The sequence below is a fragment of the Ceratosolen solmsi genome, unplaced genomic scaffold, assembly GCF_000503995.2.
Source record: "Ceratosolen solmsi marchali unplaced genomic scaffold, CerSol_1.0 scaffold30, whole genome shotgun sequence".
Classification (NCBI taxonomy): domain Eukaryota; kingdom Metazoa; phylum Arthropoda; class Insecta; order Hymenoptera; family Agaonidae; genus Ceratosolen; species Ceratosolen solmsi.
The window spans coordinates 816,940-834,794 of record NW_011948421.1 but is presented as its reverse complement, the minus strand read 5'-3'; the positions used below and the strand labels follow the sequence as shown (position 1 = coordinate 834,794).

The window sequence follows — 17,855 nt, the reverse complement described above, 5'->3', positions numbered from 1 at the left end:
TTAATATTAAATTGAAAAAGTATACGAGAAGAGCTCACAAACCCTTCTCAAAGAAAGACGCGGACAATTTATTATTTTCTCTTTCTTTTATGAAACTCTGTAATAGTTGAAAAAGGGGGCAAGATAATACTCCCTCATCCTGCCTCATGAAAGCAGCGAGTTAGAGAGAGAGAGAGAGAGAGAGAGAGAGAGAGAGAGAGAGAGAGGAGAGGGGCTAGAGAGAAAACACGGAATTCTCTGCAAAGGGTAAAGGAGGGAAAGTGGAAAAAGGAGATATTTTTCTTTTTTATACTCTCCCCTAGCTGCTCGTATGTCGTAGTCTCATTTTAAACTTTCAAAAGAAAAACTAAAAATGCTTTAACTCGAAATGAAATTTTGTAAGAAACTAAAAACGAAAAAGAAATAAACTGAGAGAAGAAAAAAAAACTTCGCGAAGGTAAAGAAGAAAGCTTTTTTTCATCATATGACGAAAACTACTCAGAACAATATGTGTTCTCTTTTCATTCCCTCACAACGTCGATTCTCCCGACTTTAATTCCTGATTAAAGTTGTATGCACTTTTGGTCGCAAAATTTTCTATACTACAGCCTTAATTCAACAATATTTAAAATTCTTTTCTATATATATATATGATTGTCAAATAATACATTGCCAGCTAATGTTGGTACGACTAGAAATAATTACGAAATAGTTTTTTCTAATACTTTATTATGTATTTGTCAACTAATTTGTTGAACGAATTTTTCCATCATTTCGTATAATCAACTACAATATTTGAAGGTATCAAATTACAAAATCTTTCTCTAGCTTTCTTGATTTCCGTTTTCTCATCACCTTCTATTGTCACTCGAACTTTATAATTTCTAAAAATGAAATTATCAATATTATTACAAAAGCAAAGCCAATTAAATTCATTAATACTGTTAAAGCTAACATTAAAATTATAATTTGCAAATTGCATTATACATTATACTTTTCGTATCAATGTTTTTTAGATAATACATTATTTAATAATAGAATACTTAATTAGTAAATTCATATTCATGTTCGGCTATTGTAATTTATAAAATACAAATAATTATATGAATGAAATTCTATAACGATGGTTTTATGAACATGTATATTGAATTTTGCACTCTACAATTGACACTCGAATAATAATTTGTATTATCACAGAAATTATTGAATTTAAAATTTGATGAGAATTTTAATAGAAATGAAATATATATACACAAATTTGAAATGGATAAATTGATTTTATTACTTAGCTTCTTCTGGATAAGATCCAAATACTATGTTGGGGAATTCCTTAGAAGCTGTACTTAAGGCATTTGCAAATACATCCTCCGAAGCATTAAGAAATAACTCTTGCTGTATAAAGCGTTTCTTCGTATCAAATAAAATCTATTTTTAATTAAAATTTATAGTACTTTAAATTACTAAGTGAATATTTAATTAATAATTTAATTAATAATTACATTCATAAATACTATATATATATTTATTAAATTTTTTGGCATACATTACCTTGTATAAATTTTTAAAATTTACTTGTAGAAAAGCAGGTGATCCAGGAAAAACATAAACATTCTTTAATATAATACATGGAAAATTAGATGGCAAATTTGTATCACTGTTAATAGTAAATTTTAAAATAGCTTGTTTTGGTATCTGTAAAAAAAACATTAATATTTATATGGAGTAATTAATTACAAATTATCTTATGGCACATTTAATTTTATATTACATAAGCTGGCTTAAATATGGGAGATAAAGGATTTTCTATATGAAAATATGTCTTTATAATTTTTACTAGCGTTGGATGGCAATATAAATTATCGTCGAATGCTTTTGCTAGACCTGGAATACGAATAACATATTATGAACTCAACGAATTACAATCGTCAGTCGATAAATACCTTGGAAAGTAACATCATCGTGGGTCGGTCCAATGCCACCCGAAGTTATAACGTGTGTGTATTTCCCAGAGAATTCCTTGATTTCTTGCGCTATCTCATCAACATCGTCGCTTATGACTGAAATCTTCAAGAAAAATGTTTCTTGTTTTGTACACGCATAGCTCTCTTGTTTACAAACATGTACCACTATTCAACTAACTTTCTTAACTTTAACTCCGCAACGATAAAGATGCTTACAAATGAAATTTGAATTTGTGTCCGTGACTTGAGCTCTCAGGATCTCGTTTCCAATGACTAGAAATCGTAAATCCCCAGTCAATTATTTTAACTTTACAAACACATAATGATAAAATATAAATATTAATTTAAAATATCATCTTACTTATGACTCCTGCTGTTTCATGTTCAGCAGCAAGACAGAGCAATCGTTGAATCAATCGAATAGGAAGATCGGCTGAAGTTAAAAAGACTCTCCAACGCGAAGAATTTAAAAAACTCATCTTCTTAAAATGTACTCTAAAAGCTATTTTGGCAAATTTTTTCTAAAATTCCATTATTTTTAAAGCCATTATAAAACCAATAAAATACCTTAGCTTTAGCGTTATTTCATTAGAAATATTATCAATATACAGGTACAAAAAAAAAAAAAAAAAAAAAAGAAAAATAAAAATAAAAACTATTAAAAACTATTGAATGTGGAACATGTGATTGTTTAGTGACTCTATATGAATTTCAAATACAAAAAACATTCGTATTTACAATGCAATAAAAAACGAGGTTATGTGCATATACGTGATTGTACTATTAAGGATTTTAAAAGCGTGATGTTTAATCCGCCTAAATAATATAAAAAAGTGTTTAAATAATTTATATTAATTAAAATAGGTAGTAAAATATTTAACCGAAGAGTGAGGAGTAAGACGAAAAGTTACTTGTGCAAAATATCGTGCATTAGAGTAACTTCAACTGCAGTTTTACTACATTACACACATAATCACTTCATCACTGATTAGTCAGAAAGTTTATCGAGATATCCAAATGAACACTACATTCATTAGATCAAACAGGCACGTGAAATTTATTTCATACTAAAGACGGTAAGATCGTTATAATATTGTATTATTTCGAACGTTTGACCTAACCTCAGTCGCTTCAATAAAGCTTTTACAAGCTCTATCGATATAATCAATTTCACTAATCATAATATAATATACGTATATTAATGTTACTTTTTGTAAAGTAATAGTAAAAAAATTTGTTTTAATGAAATATTAAAATGAAATTCAGTACTGTGAATTTTGTTGATTAGATATTTTAATAAAGAATGACAGTATTAAAAATATATAAACTCTCTTTCGACGAATACAATATGGTATACAAATATAATGATTATAAAGTACATTATACATGTAAATACTATTATTAAATGACTATTAAATTAATGACTATTAAAAAATTTCTAATATTTCTTAATTTTGTTTGTCCATTAAATGCAGAAAGTGAAAATTGCAGCATACGAAAGAATAGTAATAAGATACATTAAAGAAATAAGTGTACAATAAAAATGGAATTTTGCGATAGAGTTATTAGTGAGCCATGTACAGTAAGTAGTGAAAAATTTTGGAAAGCTGTAAAACTATTGTTAAACAATGGTCAATTTATTAATCGAAGAATTTTTTATTCCCTACAACTTGTCATGTTTCAATTGAAAAATATTGATAGTACAGACATTTTCAAATGGTTTATGAGCTTTACAAACGATGTTGTAGATCCAAATGATATCGAAGATATTAAAACAGACATCGAACAGTCTTTGATAAATTTAAATGGAAAATGTAATATGGATAGTTTAATTATTAAATCGGATGATTTAAAAGATATCGATTACTTACAAAGTAAAGACAACGTAATTTATCTTCACTTTGCCAAGTTATTACCTCGTAGTGATAAGTTCTCGCCGACGCTACAGCTTTCACTGATTGATATAAACAATAATTCCGTTACACAGTTTTATCATAAGTGTTGCAAGAATGGCGAGAAAGAAAACTTAGGTTTTCAAGATCCTTATCAGATAACGTATAGAAATAATTGTATTTCAATTTTTGTAGAAAATTTAGAGAGCTGGAAAGGCAGTAATTTGATGTGGCTAAGAAGCAGCTTTTCTCCTAAATTGCTTAGGTGGATTGTTAACGAAGAGCCAAAGCAGAGTGGAGTTAACGGTTCCTTGAAACTTATAGATTTGGAGCTCTATACAAATTTGTATAGTAAATTGAAGGTAAAATATGGAATGGAAATGGTGAGAATATGGCCAGAAAGTACGGATCCATTAAAATTTGTTTACGAAGATATTGCCATTGCGACATACTTGTTATTATTGTGGGAGTCGGAAAGGGAAAAGTTGAACATTAAGGAAAAGCAATCATTTTTAGACCTGGGCTGCGGTAATGGCTTACTTGTGCATATACTCAGTAACGAAGGTCATCGAGGATTTGGAATCGACCTACGTAAGAGAAAAATTTGGGATCTCTATCCAAAAACTACAAAATTAGAGGTATCTTTAATAGCGAACGAATTTCATTGTCCATGGATGTACGTGGCATTATGATATATATATAAGCCCATAAACTGTTGTCGACATCATGTTAATATAAAATTTAATATAGAAAAAAAAAAACTATATAAAAACTTTTCTCATTACATGCTAATTTTATCTTAATCTAGAGAAATAACGTTTGTATTACAGGTTCAAACAATTATTCCATCTTCGAAAAGCTTATTTCCAGAAACGGATTGGTTAATAGGCAATCATTCCGATGAACTAACACCTTGGATTCCTGTAATAGCTGCAAGAAGTTCTTATAAATGTCGGTTCTTCTTATTACCCTGTTGCGCTTATGAATTCAATGGTAAGAAATATCAAAGGGGAAATACCGCTTCTAGTCAATATTCAGACTACATGAAATACATTGGCCATGTGAGCAGAATGTGCGGCTTTAAAGTAAACATTGACAGATTACGAATACCCTCGACCAAAAGAATTTGTTTAATTGGCACCGAAAGAACCTATTTATTGTCCGAAAGTAATTCGCAAGATCTTAAGATACGAAAAATGATAAATGATAGGTGTAAGGATAGCGATAACGAGGGCGCGTGGTCTAGTAAATTCACGCCTCGTGATAACGTAGAGAAAGTAAAAAATTGCACCCAAATTGATAAAAGCTTGATATCTAATATCATCGACATCGTGGTTAAGCTGCTTCTATGTAAAATGCGTAAAATCGATGTTTCCAATCAAGAAGTGAAAAAGACGTGGAATGCCGGCGGTGAAATTTCATTGGCTGAACTAGCTGCGACAATAGGTCCGGAGACGATGAAAAAATTGAAAAGCGAATACGGGGGCTTGCAAACATTGTTAAAGAATAACAGTAATATTTTCAAAGTCGATTGTGGAAGGGTGAGATTTCGCATTCCAGGCAAGGACGCAGTCGGCCAAAATAAGAAATTGAGAATGTCAAGTGCGAATAGGAAAGTAAAGTTTTGTTGGTTTCATGAGAAACATCCTGATGGATGTCCACTGACGGAAAATCAATGTAACTTTAAACATTAAATAAAAATTACTTTATTCAATTGTAATTATAATATTTATCATTAAAGACTTAAATCTATATTGTACTTTAAACGCCATTACTATACATTTTTACACTTTTTGTAAATATTGATTTGTAAGTCACTCTAGGCATATAAAAAACGCAGTGATAAAAAAAAATTTTTTTTTTTTTTTTTTTTTTTTTTCTATTACTTCGTAACACTTTTGCACAATATAAAAGGACACTTTAGTTATGTTTCGGAAACACGATGCTGGCCACATACTATTACGATATATATATATATATATATATATATATATATTTTTTTTTTAATTTTTTTTTATTAAATGAAAAATATAATAATCGACCTTACGTTAAACGGAAAGCTAAAGAACAAAATCATAGCACTTGAAAGGGAAGGTATTCCTCGTTACATATTGGATAAGTTACGTTCGAAGCATCCATAAATCAACGCGTCACTGAACATTAGTCTGCTTATGCTAAAATTCTCAGTCTTAATAATCGTACTGCCGTATGATCTAGGTTTGTCACTTACGCGTTACTCTCGTAATAAAAAAAAAAAAAAATTGGTTTATGAAAGAAAGAATGAAAGAGGGAATGAAAGAAGGAAAGATGGAAAGATGGAAAGAAGGAAGAAAGAAAGCTAGCTACCAAGGCAGTTAGTTAGATAAAGTTGGCATTGCAAGAGAAGGTGATGAATAATAACGTCGGTGGCCACCGAATATACGTCGCAACAAGCAGGTCGGTGGGTGGTGGTGGTGGTGGGGGGAGGGGTGGGGGAGCGAAGGATGAGGGCGCCTCTACTTGAACAGCTCGACGATGGACATGTCGTCGAAGTTGAGCGCCCTTGGGTCCTCGATGCTCGGCGGCGGCGGCAGGAGCTTCGGATCGTAGTTGACGAATTGCTGGGTCTTGGCGAGCCTCTTCGTTTCTACGGGATCGAGCTTGTGCTTGCGCTTCAAGTGCGTCTGCAAGTTGCCGCTCTGCGTGAACGAGCGTTGGCATTGGGGACAGCAGTAGGGCCGGTCGCCGGTGTGACGCTTCTGGTGCATCTGGAGGGTCGACTTCTGGGCGAAGGACTTGCCGCAGAAGTCGCACTTGAAGGGTCGCTCGCCCGTGTGAATGCGCTTGTGCCGCTCGAGCTGGCACGGCTTCGCGAACGCCTTGCCGCAAATATCGCACTGCCGCCTCGCTGCGCTACTGAAAACATCATCATTACTCGCTATAGCGGCCACTAGGTATCCTCCAGGTCGGCAATCGCGCGACATTGTCCTCTACCTCCCACTCCCACGCGTCGCCTCTCTCGAGCATTAAGTATCTCATTTTCAACAACTGGTAATACTCGTTGCGTTAATAGTAATAACAATAATAACAATAACAATAACAATAACAATAATAATAACAATAACAACAACAACAACAACAACAACAACAACAACAACAACAACAACAATAATAACAATATGTCGGTAAAACATGAGTGCTCGTACGTACACGACTCTGAAAGGCCACCAGGAGCTAATAAATAAACGAATACATGAATAAATACGAATAAGCGAACGTATGAATGAATTAATTAATGAATGAATGAATTGATGAATGAATGAACGAATGAACGGACGGATGGACGGATGGACGGATGGACGGATGGACGGATGGATGGACGAAGGAATGATGAATGAAGGATAGAACGAACGTATAAATGAACGAATAATGAACGAATGAAGGAACGTATAAATAAAGGACGTATAAATAAAGGACGAACAGAAGGAAGGTATTGATGAACGAATGTATAGGTTGATATAACAAAATTCAAAATTATTATTATTAGGATGAAGTGTTGAAAGTCAAGTTCGTTTCAATATTAAGAGATATTAGGCAGTTTGGAGATGAAAGGAGCCCTCGGTTTACCTTGCTGTCTTGATCTGCTTGAGACATCTCTCGTCGTTCCTGTCGGGCACAGTCGAGTCGATATTTTCCAGTTGCAAAACCATGCTATTGTTGAGCTGAAAATCGGCCTCGTTGGTTAAAGGAGTCACCACCGCGTCCGGTATCTCACCGGCGAATATGACTTGGAGGTCGGTCGCCTGGTCCTGTACCTTTTGCGCGACGCTCGTCGCGAGAAAGTCATTCTGGGCGCAGCTCGAAGAGGAGAGTGGCAGCTGAGAGGCGAGCGCCGGGTCCTCCGTATGTATAGTGACGAGGCCATTGGCAAGCAGAAACTGAAGATTGGCGACGAGCTGGTTATTCTCGTTTAAGAGAAAGCCGTTGCTGTCGCTCGAAACGGCGCCGTCCGCATTGAAGGTTATCTGATCGCCGGCTAGGCCACCGAGGCCCGAGTTCACGTCGATAGTCTGATGGCCGTCCACCGTCGGCTCGAGAAGCGGCTGGATCACCGGTGCCGTGTGTACGATCCGAACGATCTGCCCGTCCTTGGGATCATTGGGCTCGGGTGTCACGATACCCGTCATCGCGTCCATCGATTGGATCGCCGAGCTCACCAATGGATTGGGATCCTGCTCGTGGGATGCGAGGTGCAGCTTTTGGTGGCCGGAGGTCGGGAACGTCATGTCGCACAGAGGACATTCGAATAACCGATCATCTGTAACGAACGGTATTTCACGTGGTTTTTAAAATTATTTCCTCTTTATTACGACGTTGTGTATGGACGATTTACACACGGATGGATCGAGCCATTTGCTTAAAAGTCTTAAAACGTAAAAATGCGTTCTTATATTATATATCTTCAATAATGTATAAAGGACTCTACCGATAAAGGGCTTTTAAGCTTTTGTTTTACAATGTCGTGTGTTTGGAAGTAAAAATTAATCGTTACATTTGCAAGTGTTTAGCCGCTACTTATATTGGATAAACAAGTCAGAGAGTACTTACTAGCCCCATTATACATTAAATATTCTGAATAATTTACCTGTATGTAATTTCATGTGAACCTTAACACTATCTTTTGTTGTGAACATACTATTGCACACGTTACAATAAAATGACTTTTCTCCTCCGTGTATTTTTAAATGAGAATCTAATGTATATTTAACAGCGAAACTCTTGTCACAAAAGTTACACTGATACGGTCGCTCACCGGTATGGGTTCTAACGTGTCTTATGAGGTCACTGGGTTTACGGAAAATCTTAGGACAATATTTACATTTATTATACTTTTTATCGACGATTTCCTGAAAGTATTCAAGTCTCGTTAAGTATTATTAAATAGATGTTAAATTTAATAAGGGAAAAAAAAAAAAAAAAAAAAAAAAAAATAAACACGAAGAAGGTATATCAGCACTTACATCGTCCTTTTTCGATTCAAGATTAATATTCATATCGTCTTGATCTGTTAAACTTTTGAGTTGCAGCTCGAACTTCACGTGATCTTTTATGTGCTTTCTTAATTGTAATGTCGTTGAAAACTCCTCGTTACATTCGTAACACTTATGTGTCCTTTGGAAATTACAAACACATCATATTGTTAATAAAGTCCCATATTCAATGTCGTTGAGGATATAAAGAATTTACTTACTCTAAACTTGTATGGACCTTTAAATGCTTATTAAGGCCTGCGTTTGTACAAAATTTCGAAAAACAATGGCTACATTGATATTCCTTATTATCTTCGTGTATCTTTAAATGCTCGTTGAGGTCATCGGTGCTAAATTGCGGCATATTGCAAATACGGCACTGAAAATTATGATCTGTAAGTAAGATCTTATTGCTTTCATTGTACGACGACGGCTCCTTTTCCATATTGATAAGCGAAGAATCGTTAAATACTTCCATGTCCTTCTTCAAATAATCTGGCTTAAGAATGACAGTATTTTGAAAATCTTGATCAATCAATTGTGGATTATATTGCGAATGCTCTTGTATAGATTGTGGTAAAATGCTAGCCATATTAGTTGCATTAGGATGCGCTATTCCTATGTCAAGGTCATTGTCCTCCTTGATGAAATGAAAAAATTATACACATTATTTGTTGTTCAAGTTTTTTTTTTTTTTTTTTTTTTTTTTTTTTTATTATTATTTCCTTCAATGAAAGAGAGAAGGACAATTACGAATTAAAGAAAAGTCATTATCTAAGACTCTATTTATTATATCTAATGGATAATATTTAGTAAAAATAAGTTGAGACATATTATTCGTTAATTACTTATTCTTGAAACAAAAGAAACAAAGGACAAAAAAAGAGACGAAATGCTTACCTGCAACGTTATTTGATTAATGTCAAATGCATCATACTGCGAAGTGTAAACATTTGCATTTATGGCCGTATTAATGGAGGATTCCAAACTCTTGCCATTATCATAAATTATACTTAAAATAGGTTGTTCGCGATTTTCCAGAGAAGGATTATTATGCTCCTCAATCTGTCTGACGGTATTGTTCAGCGCGAGATTCATTCCAATGCTAAATAATTGCTGATTTAAAGTCTCTTCGATTTCTCTTATGCTCTCCTACAATGCACAGACAAACGCGTTTATCAAATAAAAATTTCTATTAATTATGAGGCTTAGAAAACCAATATTAGTTTGAAAACAACAGTACATACAGGTGTAAGCGATTGGTTACCCGAATAGTTAGGTAAGGTAATAGTGCCAGTCTCATCGGCATGTAATGCTTGAGTTGTACCTATGTTAGGATTCTCTACTAGGGGTATATTTTCTGTGAAAACATTAAAAACACAATCACTTCTACGCAAACAATGGTCTACTTCCCCACAAAAAAGGGGGTTTTTTTTTTTTTTTTTTTTTTTTTTTTTTTTTTTTTTTTTTTTTTTTTTTTTAAAGATGTATGTATGCTACCATTCTCTATAGTGTCAAAATTTGTTTTTAAATGTAGCGAGGCGATATTAAAATGTTAAAATAATTATCAGAATTTCGACCGAATACATCTTCTAACTAACATCGTACTTCAATCAATTACTTTAAATTACTTTACGTTAAACAAAATTTGACAATGTATAGAGTTTTAATGATATAGTTTAAATAATATAGACATACGCGTTGTCACGTTAATGTTTTGCGACGATGGAGAAATAGTGATAAAAGGTGTATCTTTATCTTTAATCATCGTTTCAATGGATTCGTTTAAATTTGGTCTCAAATCGTTTGTAATTGGTTGGAAAGTTATTTCTTGATCATTAATAATATTTTGATCTGTCATTATTATTTCAATATTATTCGACGAATAATTTGAACACTCTTGCTGCTTTTTCTCAGATTCCAATTGCTGTAAATATAGGAGAGCAGGTAAATAAAGTTCCACTTTCTCACTACGTCGACTAATTTTGAGCAGCGATAAAATAAATTTACCAACCTGTAGGGCAATTTCTTGCTTATGTACCTTCATGTGCTTACGACAATTCACCGTTGTTTTAAACGTTTTATTACAATACGGACACATATAAGGCCGTTTATTACTGTGGGTAATATGGTGTCTCTTCATGCTGCTCGATGTTGAAAAATTTCTATTGCAAACGTAACACTTATACGGCTTCAATAAATCATGTATTCGCCGATGAGCCTTTAACGCACTGTTGGTCGAAAATTTTCTACAAAATAAAGAAAATCCGTTGCATTTGTAGAAACAACATCGCAATCATAATCATATAAAATCGGCGAGGTGATAATAATCGCCAAACTATTATCACGCAGGCATTAATCCTGATGAGACGCCCGATAATTAATTAATATTACAATTAAAAATAATATCAAAAAGAAAAAAAAATGAAATAGAATAGCAACCCTTTCTAAGAAAAGACAGGCGTCTTTAATTGAAATGGAACGAAATTAATTCACATCGATTAATAAAATTATCGATAATATAAGTCTGACAGTATTTAATTACAGTCACAATGGCTGGTAATGATTTATTAATAAATTTCGAAAATAAGTTTTCGTCGCTTCTCAGGTGTCTAAATCTATTATGAAAGCTTATTATTCTTGGTAGACGGAAAATTAGGAGCGCGGCGTTCATTCGGTGATGCTAATTTCAAAAATAACTAAAAGAGGCCACAAAGCGAACGGCTCTTCGCGCGCGCGCATACACACTTAAATGATAAATCGAATGAAATAAGAAATAAATAAATCCAGCGGCAAGTGAACAAAAAGAGAAAAAAAGAAAAGAAAAAGAAAAGAAAAAGAAAAGAAAAAGAAAAAGAAAAAGAAAAAAACACGCTATCGTCGAGCGTGTTTGTATGCGAATAAGGGCATAAAAAAGTTCATTGGGTACAACGTTGAATTTTAAGTAGCACAGAGCACTCGGTTACACCATGTCCTCGTTACCTGTCGCACAAGGCACAGACGAAGGGCCTCTCGCCAGTGTGCTTGCGGTGGTGCTGCTTAAGGTGGCTCAGCTTTATAAAGGCCGCAGGACAGGAAGGACACTTGTGAGGCCTGCCCTTGCCGTGGGCGATCTCATTGCGAAATTTGGGTTGGGCATGGAGAAGGCCATTGCTCGCCTCGGTAAGCACTAGGGGCTCCTTAAGAACGACCTTGGGCGCGAGACTCTGCACTTCCGGAGTGTACTGACTCTTGCGCCGATTTGTTAATAGTCCTTCGCCTTCTTGCTCGCTCTTGCCCTTTTGGTGAACGGCCGAGTGCGTCTTCAGCTGATCGAAGCTGGTGAACTTCTTTCCGCACAATCCGCACTTGTGGCTTTTACTGTGAAACCTAAAACACGCGAGGTTGTAATTACATTAGTTCGCAGTGTCGCGAGATAAATGGGAGTTGCCTTTCCTAGTCAAATGACATACATCATTAATCATGTGCAATTTATGAAACAAAGAGCATAGGCAAATATTCACGACTCGCTGATAAAATTAAGTAACCTCTAAATATTGTACGATACTCGATTCGGTTTTTGAAAGCACATTTACCTTAAAGTATATATATTTTTTCTTTTCTTTATACTTTTTGCATCAATTAAATTTATAAAATTACAAATACAAAAGTATTTACAATCGCACGCGGACATATATTTTCGTGTCTGTTACATGTCGTGTATTTGTTTATTAAAATTATAAGTTCAATATACTATGTTGAACGCTATGTTCAATATAATATGTTACGCTGTTTCAAGTACAAACGCGATCCATCCTAAATTTTTACCATAAAAATTCAATATTCTACGATATTGCAATAATAATAATTACAATAGGTAAGACTGGGTAAGTATAAACTAAATTTGTTAATCCCATAAATACCATCCGAATTTCTCTCTACTTATAAAAATAGAAGAAAAAAAAAAGAGATTAAGAGGAAATTGGTAGGGGACAAAAAACTTATTTCTAATCATTACAATGAACGTATATAGAAATGAAAACTTACTTTTCATGAAGTAGAAGCTCTTTTTCAGTTGCGAAAACCTTTGTGCACAAATTGCAGGAAAATTTTTTTGAATTCTTATGAGTCTTTTCGTGCGATAGCATAGTTGATTTCAAAGTAAATGATCGGCTGCATATCTTGCACTGTATACAGGTGGTAAAGGGGGAAAAAAAAAAAAAAAAAAAAAAAAAACATTAATTTGAAAGTTCTTGAAATGATAATGCTGTTAATTTGTTAAGTGACGCTCTTACCTTGTAGGGCTTCTCTTGGGTGTGGATTCTTAAATGTCTCATAAGATCGGATGGCTTTTTGAAAGTTTTATCACAGAAAGAGCATTCGTAAAGTCTAGAGTTATTTACAAATCGTTGTTTTATTTTTATATACTTTCTGAAAATAAAAATACTTTGTTTTAGTCCAGGATTGATACGGAGCATAAATCGAATGCGATTTTACTATCGCGTCAAGTACAGAGGCAAATAAAGAGGCGATGCTCCCTCTCCTCAATCGACTAATTTTCAATTCGATAAGACTTCATCTTCTTAACGCGATACCCCCGTCGAGATCATACATAACACTTGGTAGCTTAATTTTCTCATATGCCCAAGCATTCTCACCCCACCCCACCCCACCCCATCCCCCTCTCGTCAACTATTCTCGTAGCTTTAACTCTATCTTAATGACATCTTAAATACATCCTTAGCACATAAGGCGTTCACGCGCGTATTCATTCCGCGACATCTTCGGCAATAATGACGTTAGAGAGGAGAAAAACAAAGGGCAACGCCACAATCGCGCCAAACGATTGTCTATTAAAATCAATATAAAGAGATGGAACGGCAATGAGGCATATTATCGTAAGGGGCGTAATGAAAGAGGAGCGACAACAACGTGTGTGTGTGTGTGTGTGTGCGCGTGTGCGTGTACACGCACACGCACACGCACACACGCACGCACACCCATATATACCCTTTCGCGTCGTTCGACATTTTGTCCAAAAGCGTGACCATCGCCGTTTTCTCGCAGTCATCCGTCACAACGAAGCCCTCGTCCGATCTTTTCCGCGAATCACTGGCCACGCCCTTGGGCCTCGCTCGCTCGGCCTCGGGCTTAATGACTTCCGGCCGCTGGGAGACCACGGGGACCGGCTGCTGCATCTCGGTCTCGGTCTCGGGCAGATCCTCCTCCTTGTCCGGGTCGCCGTCGACGTCGCGTGCCTTGCCGCCGGAACTGTGGACTCGCTTCATGTGGCCGTTGAGGCTGCCGAGCTTCTTGAATTTGCACGGGCACTGGCTGCATCGGTAGACGGGCGAATCCTCTTGGGTGTTGTGCACCCTGAGGATGTGCGCATTGAGATTGCCTGCGGGAGCGAAGGACGTGGAGTTATCGAGAAACAAAGCCGGATATAGATGAGATAGTGTCAGCCGCGCATCGCTTTGTGCTCTCGCAGCGCCGAAGCATACGTTCATGGGACATAATTTTCGGAAGCACAATTGTACGTGGTCATTGTCGCGATAAAAAATGAAAATTACAATTAGTCAATGTACTTTGAAGTACGTCGTTTGATTGGTCATGGATTAAGTGGCGCTCGTTCGGTAGGCCTCGTACTTTATGTGAATCCGAAAAGTCGAATAGCGAGGATAGAATTTACCTTTTTGACTAAATTTAGCATGGCAGAATGAGCAGCTATAGGGCCTGATGCCATTGTGTTGCCACATATGAATTCTCACGGAACCTTTTTGCGTGAAACTTCGATTGCACAAATTGCACTGGAATGGCAAAGTCGTAAAGAGGGTTAATTAACGTGCGGAAAGGATATTAAGATTTCATTATTTGTTTATTCTTTGGCATGGCTTCTTTTCTTTTTTCTCCCCCCCCCCCATTAAATTAAGCAATGGAGCAATTAACATTCTTAATAAGGTTGTTTAGCTTTGATACGAGCGAGAGACTTTAACATTTAATTTACAGCTGATATCGTCCGTCATTGAAACCTATATTCTTCGTTATTAGCACTTGATTATAAATAAATAATCATCGACTTTATAACAATTGGGATGAAAAGGCTATGGTTGGAAATGGACAGTGCAACTAGTGAGCTATTAATTTAATTTGAATATTGCATGAGTGCTCTGATAGTTATGTGACATAATTTAAATGAAATATAATTTAATTATAGATAGCAAAGTAAACGGATTTATTTTTAGATTAATATTACAGGTTCTTCTAATATTTATATTTATAGGCTTTACAACGCATTCGTTTTCACAACTTTACAGCCTTTAAAATAACTGAAATCTAACAATTTTCCACGAATTTTAAATTACTTTTAAACAACACAGCGCTCATTAAAATAAAAACATATTAATGTAAAAGAAATTACGGAATTTCAGGGTAATTAAATGCTAATTGTTAAAGTGCCCTGCTCGTTATGTCGATTTTGCGAAAATTTCTTTTACATAAGGAATATTCAAAAACATAAAATTACAAAAATTAATTATATCGTCGTTTCATTATTCATTATTATAAAAAAAAAAAAAAAAAAAAAAAAAAAAAAAAATTTAAAATTAAAAAAATCCCTCCAATTTATATCTTATATTCTATTTTAAATCGCATCTATTTTAAATACTAACCATAGTAGTTAATGACACTACTACGTTAAAAAAAAAAAAAAAAAAAAAAAAAAAAAAAGGAAGAAAAATAGTCTTCCTAAACTCGCTTATCCAATGATTGAATGTAGATCGGATAATTTCTCATTTACACAGATTTTTAAATAAAGATCTCTGTATAGTGAACAATCAATTTGATTAAAAATACGTCTTTATACGACTTATTTACTCAAATTACATCTAAAAAATGTTATATCTTCACAATCGAGTGCTAATTTGTTCTTTACATAATCTCCAAATAATATTGTCGCTAATTTTCCATTTTTTTTCTTTCTTCAAATATTAAAAAATATTGATGAAATCATTAACAGTCAATTATCCTCGTAAATCTAAGACGAGTAACAATATTGAACAACTTAGAAAACTTAGAAAAAGAATTGAAAATTAGCAAATCACTTATAAATATATTTGACGGATATTGGATATCAATTGTATTGATTGAAACATTTCATTTCATTGAGGAACTTCGTTTCCATTCATCGTATGTGTACGCACATACGTATATTAATCATAAAATTTCTCTCTCTCTTTCTTCCATTTTTTTCTTTTCTTGTTTTCTCTTTATTTTATTTGTAAAGTAATAAATAGCGCCCAAGATATTATGAGTTTAAAATAGACGCGTTTTAAACGGGCCAAAAATGCTCCGGAAATACCGGAGAGCCAACATGAAACGAAGTTCGACAGAAACTACAGGCTCAAACAAATAGAAAACTTGGTTAATGTCACCGCCAATCATTTTCCCCGGCTTATTTTCGAGATGAACGTCGAAGCTATTATGCCAACTCATATCGTCGCTTAAAACACGGACAGACTAGCGTCCTGCCACGATAAAGTCATATCCAAAGGCTAACATCAATGAAAAATCTGCTCCAACGATCGAACTCGATCGAAAAATAGAGACTGCGACGTAGAGGTCGTCGTCGTCGTCGTACCTTGTAGGGCTTCTCGCCGGTATGCACCCTAATGTGCCTGACCAGCTGACTCGGCTTCTGGAAGGCCTTGAGGCACAGCCTGCACTTGTAAACGGTCCTGTGCCGGATGCCCCGCCTCGTCAGTTTCGTCGTCTTGGTCTGGAGCTGCGGAACGGATACATCGTCGATCAGGAAATAGCACGCGCAATAGAGAAGGAGGCGATAAGCGCCGCGCCGGATGCCGACCTTCCCTTATCGCCCGCGTCCACATTTTCGCCTTTGTCTCCGTCGCGTCTTCCTCGCTCTCGCTCTCCTTCCTCTAAACGCGCGCGCGCATCCTTACGTTTTCGTCAATTATTTTGCTTTTCGCTTTTTTGTAACGCCGGATACATCCGTCCTTCGATATATATCTTAACAAGTGGCTTCTGCGATCGAGTAGCCACATCGTTCTCGTCGTTTCTCCCTATCTATCTTCTTCCCTCTTTGTTCCTTTAAATTATTAATTAGCTAACGATGAAACATATCGATATTGTTAAAAGACATTACCGCAACTACCGGGACAAATAATTAAAGACAAACAATTAACACTAATCGTTTTTATTATAGTGTCTCTGTTCGTGTTGTTATCATCGTCGTCGATGACATTATATCATTATAATCGTGATTATTATTCCTCCCGTTCCCAATCGATCAAGCATTCAATAAATAAATTCATAATCAGACGTGGCTTCTCAGTCTGTGTCAAAATTAAGTATTTTGTTGGAAGATATTTTGCATAAAACGCCATAGTTCGCGGGCAAGAAATATTTTGTTTTACTTGCTTAATGTTCGTTTAATGCGCGCATCGAGAAAATAAATAAAGTCCGCTAAATAATCGAGGAATAATTAGGCATTGTATTGTTATTTGGTCCAACGACGAACCGCCTAAATGCATGCCTACACGCGCGTGATTTGTTAAACAAATAATTAATTAACCAAACAGAGGGAAATACATATATATATATATATATATATATATATATATATATATATATATATATACACGTTCGTATACATGCACGTAAGCGTGACGTTTCTAAAGAACCGCAATCGTAAAAGAAGCTGATAGCGAATGACAGCAGCTGACTCCGGAGAAGGAGGAGGAGGCAACGAATATTATCATCGCGTCATGCTTCTAAATTCCTTCAGACCAGATCCAAAGTGTACTACTACTACCGCTTTGTACTGGCAGCCATTTGGGCATCTCACGAAAACCGTCCATCAAATGCTAAATAACGAGGGGCAACGAGTGGGAAGCGAGTGAAATCCGCGCGCCTCCCTTCGCAGCGAAATTCGCGTTAAAGCGGCCGTGCTCGCCGGTACCGCCAAGCCCAGGTCGCACGGAGCTTCGTGCCTCGTAATTGAATTTCGCCGAGCG

General features: G+C 35.4%; 5 protein-coding genes across 7 annotated transcripts in view; 1 reads left to right on the top strand and 4 right to left on the bottom strand.

Annotated features, from left to right (window-relative positions):
* Positions 1 to 694: 694 nt before the first annotated feature.
* On the bottom strand, positions 695 to 2,217 carry LOC105361627 (FAD synthase; the record flags this gene model as incomplete). Its single annotated transcript, XM_011498878.1, has 6 exons — positions 695 to 863; positions 1,265 to 1,404; positions 1,528 to 1,671; positions 1,748 to 1,860; positions 1,920 to 2,043; positions 2,119 to 2,217. Coding segments are annotated over 6 exons (735 nt in total), but the record flags the coding sequence as incomplete, so codon positions are not given.
* Positions 2,218 to 2,675: 458 nt separating this feature from the next.
* LOC105361265 (probable tRNA (uracil-O(2)-)-methyltransferase) lies at positions 2,676 to 5,552 on the top strand. Of its 3 annotated transcripts, XM_011498377.1 has the most exons (4): positions 2,678 to 2,986; positions 3,416 to 3,522; positions 4,028 to 4,470; positions 4,663 to 5,552. In XM_011498377.1, exons 2-4 carry the CDS (start codon positions 3,516 to 3,518, stop codon positions 5,524 to 5,526), a joined length of 1,314 nt encoding a protein of 437 aa, XP_011496679.1. In that variant the 5' UTR covers positions 2,678 to 2,986; positions 3,416 to 3,515; the 3' UTR covers positions 5,527 to 5,552. The 3 variants fall into 3 exon arrangements, with proteins under 3 accessions (XP_011496677.1, XP_011496679.1, XP_011496678.1); XM_011498375.1 differs by having other exon boundaries at positions 2,676 to 2,986; positions 3,416 to 4,470; XM_011498376.1 differs by lacking the exon at positions 2,678 to 2,986 and adding an exon at positions 3,255 to 3,328 and having other exon boundaries at positions 3,416 to 4,470.
* A 762-nt stretch (positions 5,553 to 6,314) lies between these two features.
* LOC105361626 (zinc finger protein 239-like) lies at positions 6,315 to 6,795 on the bottom strand. The gene has a single exon (XM_011498877.1). It carries the CDS (start codon positions 6,793 to 6,795, stop codon positions 6,328 to 6,330), a length of 468 nt encoding a protein of 155 aa, XP_011497179.1. The 3' UTR covers positions 6,315 to 6,327.
* Positions 6,796 to 7,310: 515 nt separating this feature from the next.
* On the bottom strand, positions 7,311 to 11,125 carry LOC105361624 (zinc finger protein 236-like; the record flags this gene model as incomplete). Its single annotated transcript, XM_011498876.1, has 8 exons — positions 7,311 to 8,129; positions 8,625 to 8,718; positions 8,833 to 8,983; positions 9,063 to 9,481; positions 9,742 to 9,993; positions 10,089 to 10,201; positions 10,540 to 10,768; positions 10,856 to 11,125. Coding segments are annotated over 8 exons (2,223 nt in total), but the record flags the coding sequence as incomplete, so codon positions are not given.
* A 694-nt stretch (positions 11,126 to 11,819) lies between these two features.
* Positions 11,820 to 17,855, bottom strand: part of LOC105361623 (zinc finger protein 236-like) — a 24,368-nt gene continuing 18,332 nt past the window's right edge. Inside the window, exons 6-11 of the mRNA XM_011498875.1 lie at positions 16,460 to 16,603; positions 14,513 to 14,630; positions 13,831 to 14,221; positions 13,116 to 13,251; positions 12,868 to 13,007; positions 11,820 to 12,210 (exon numbers count right to left, since the gene is read on the bottom strand). Of these exons, the coding sequence (XP_011497177.1) occupies positions 11,820 to 12,210; positions 12,868 to 13,007; positions 13,116 to 13,251; positions 13,831 to 14,221; positions 14,513 to 14,630; positions 16,460 to 16,603 (1,320 nt within the window). The remainder of the gene's footprint in view (positions 12,211 to 12,867; positions 13,008 to 13,115; positions 13,252 to 13,830; positions 14,222 to 14,512; positions 14,631 to 16,459; positions 16,604 to 17,855) is intronic.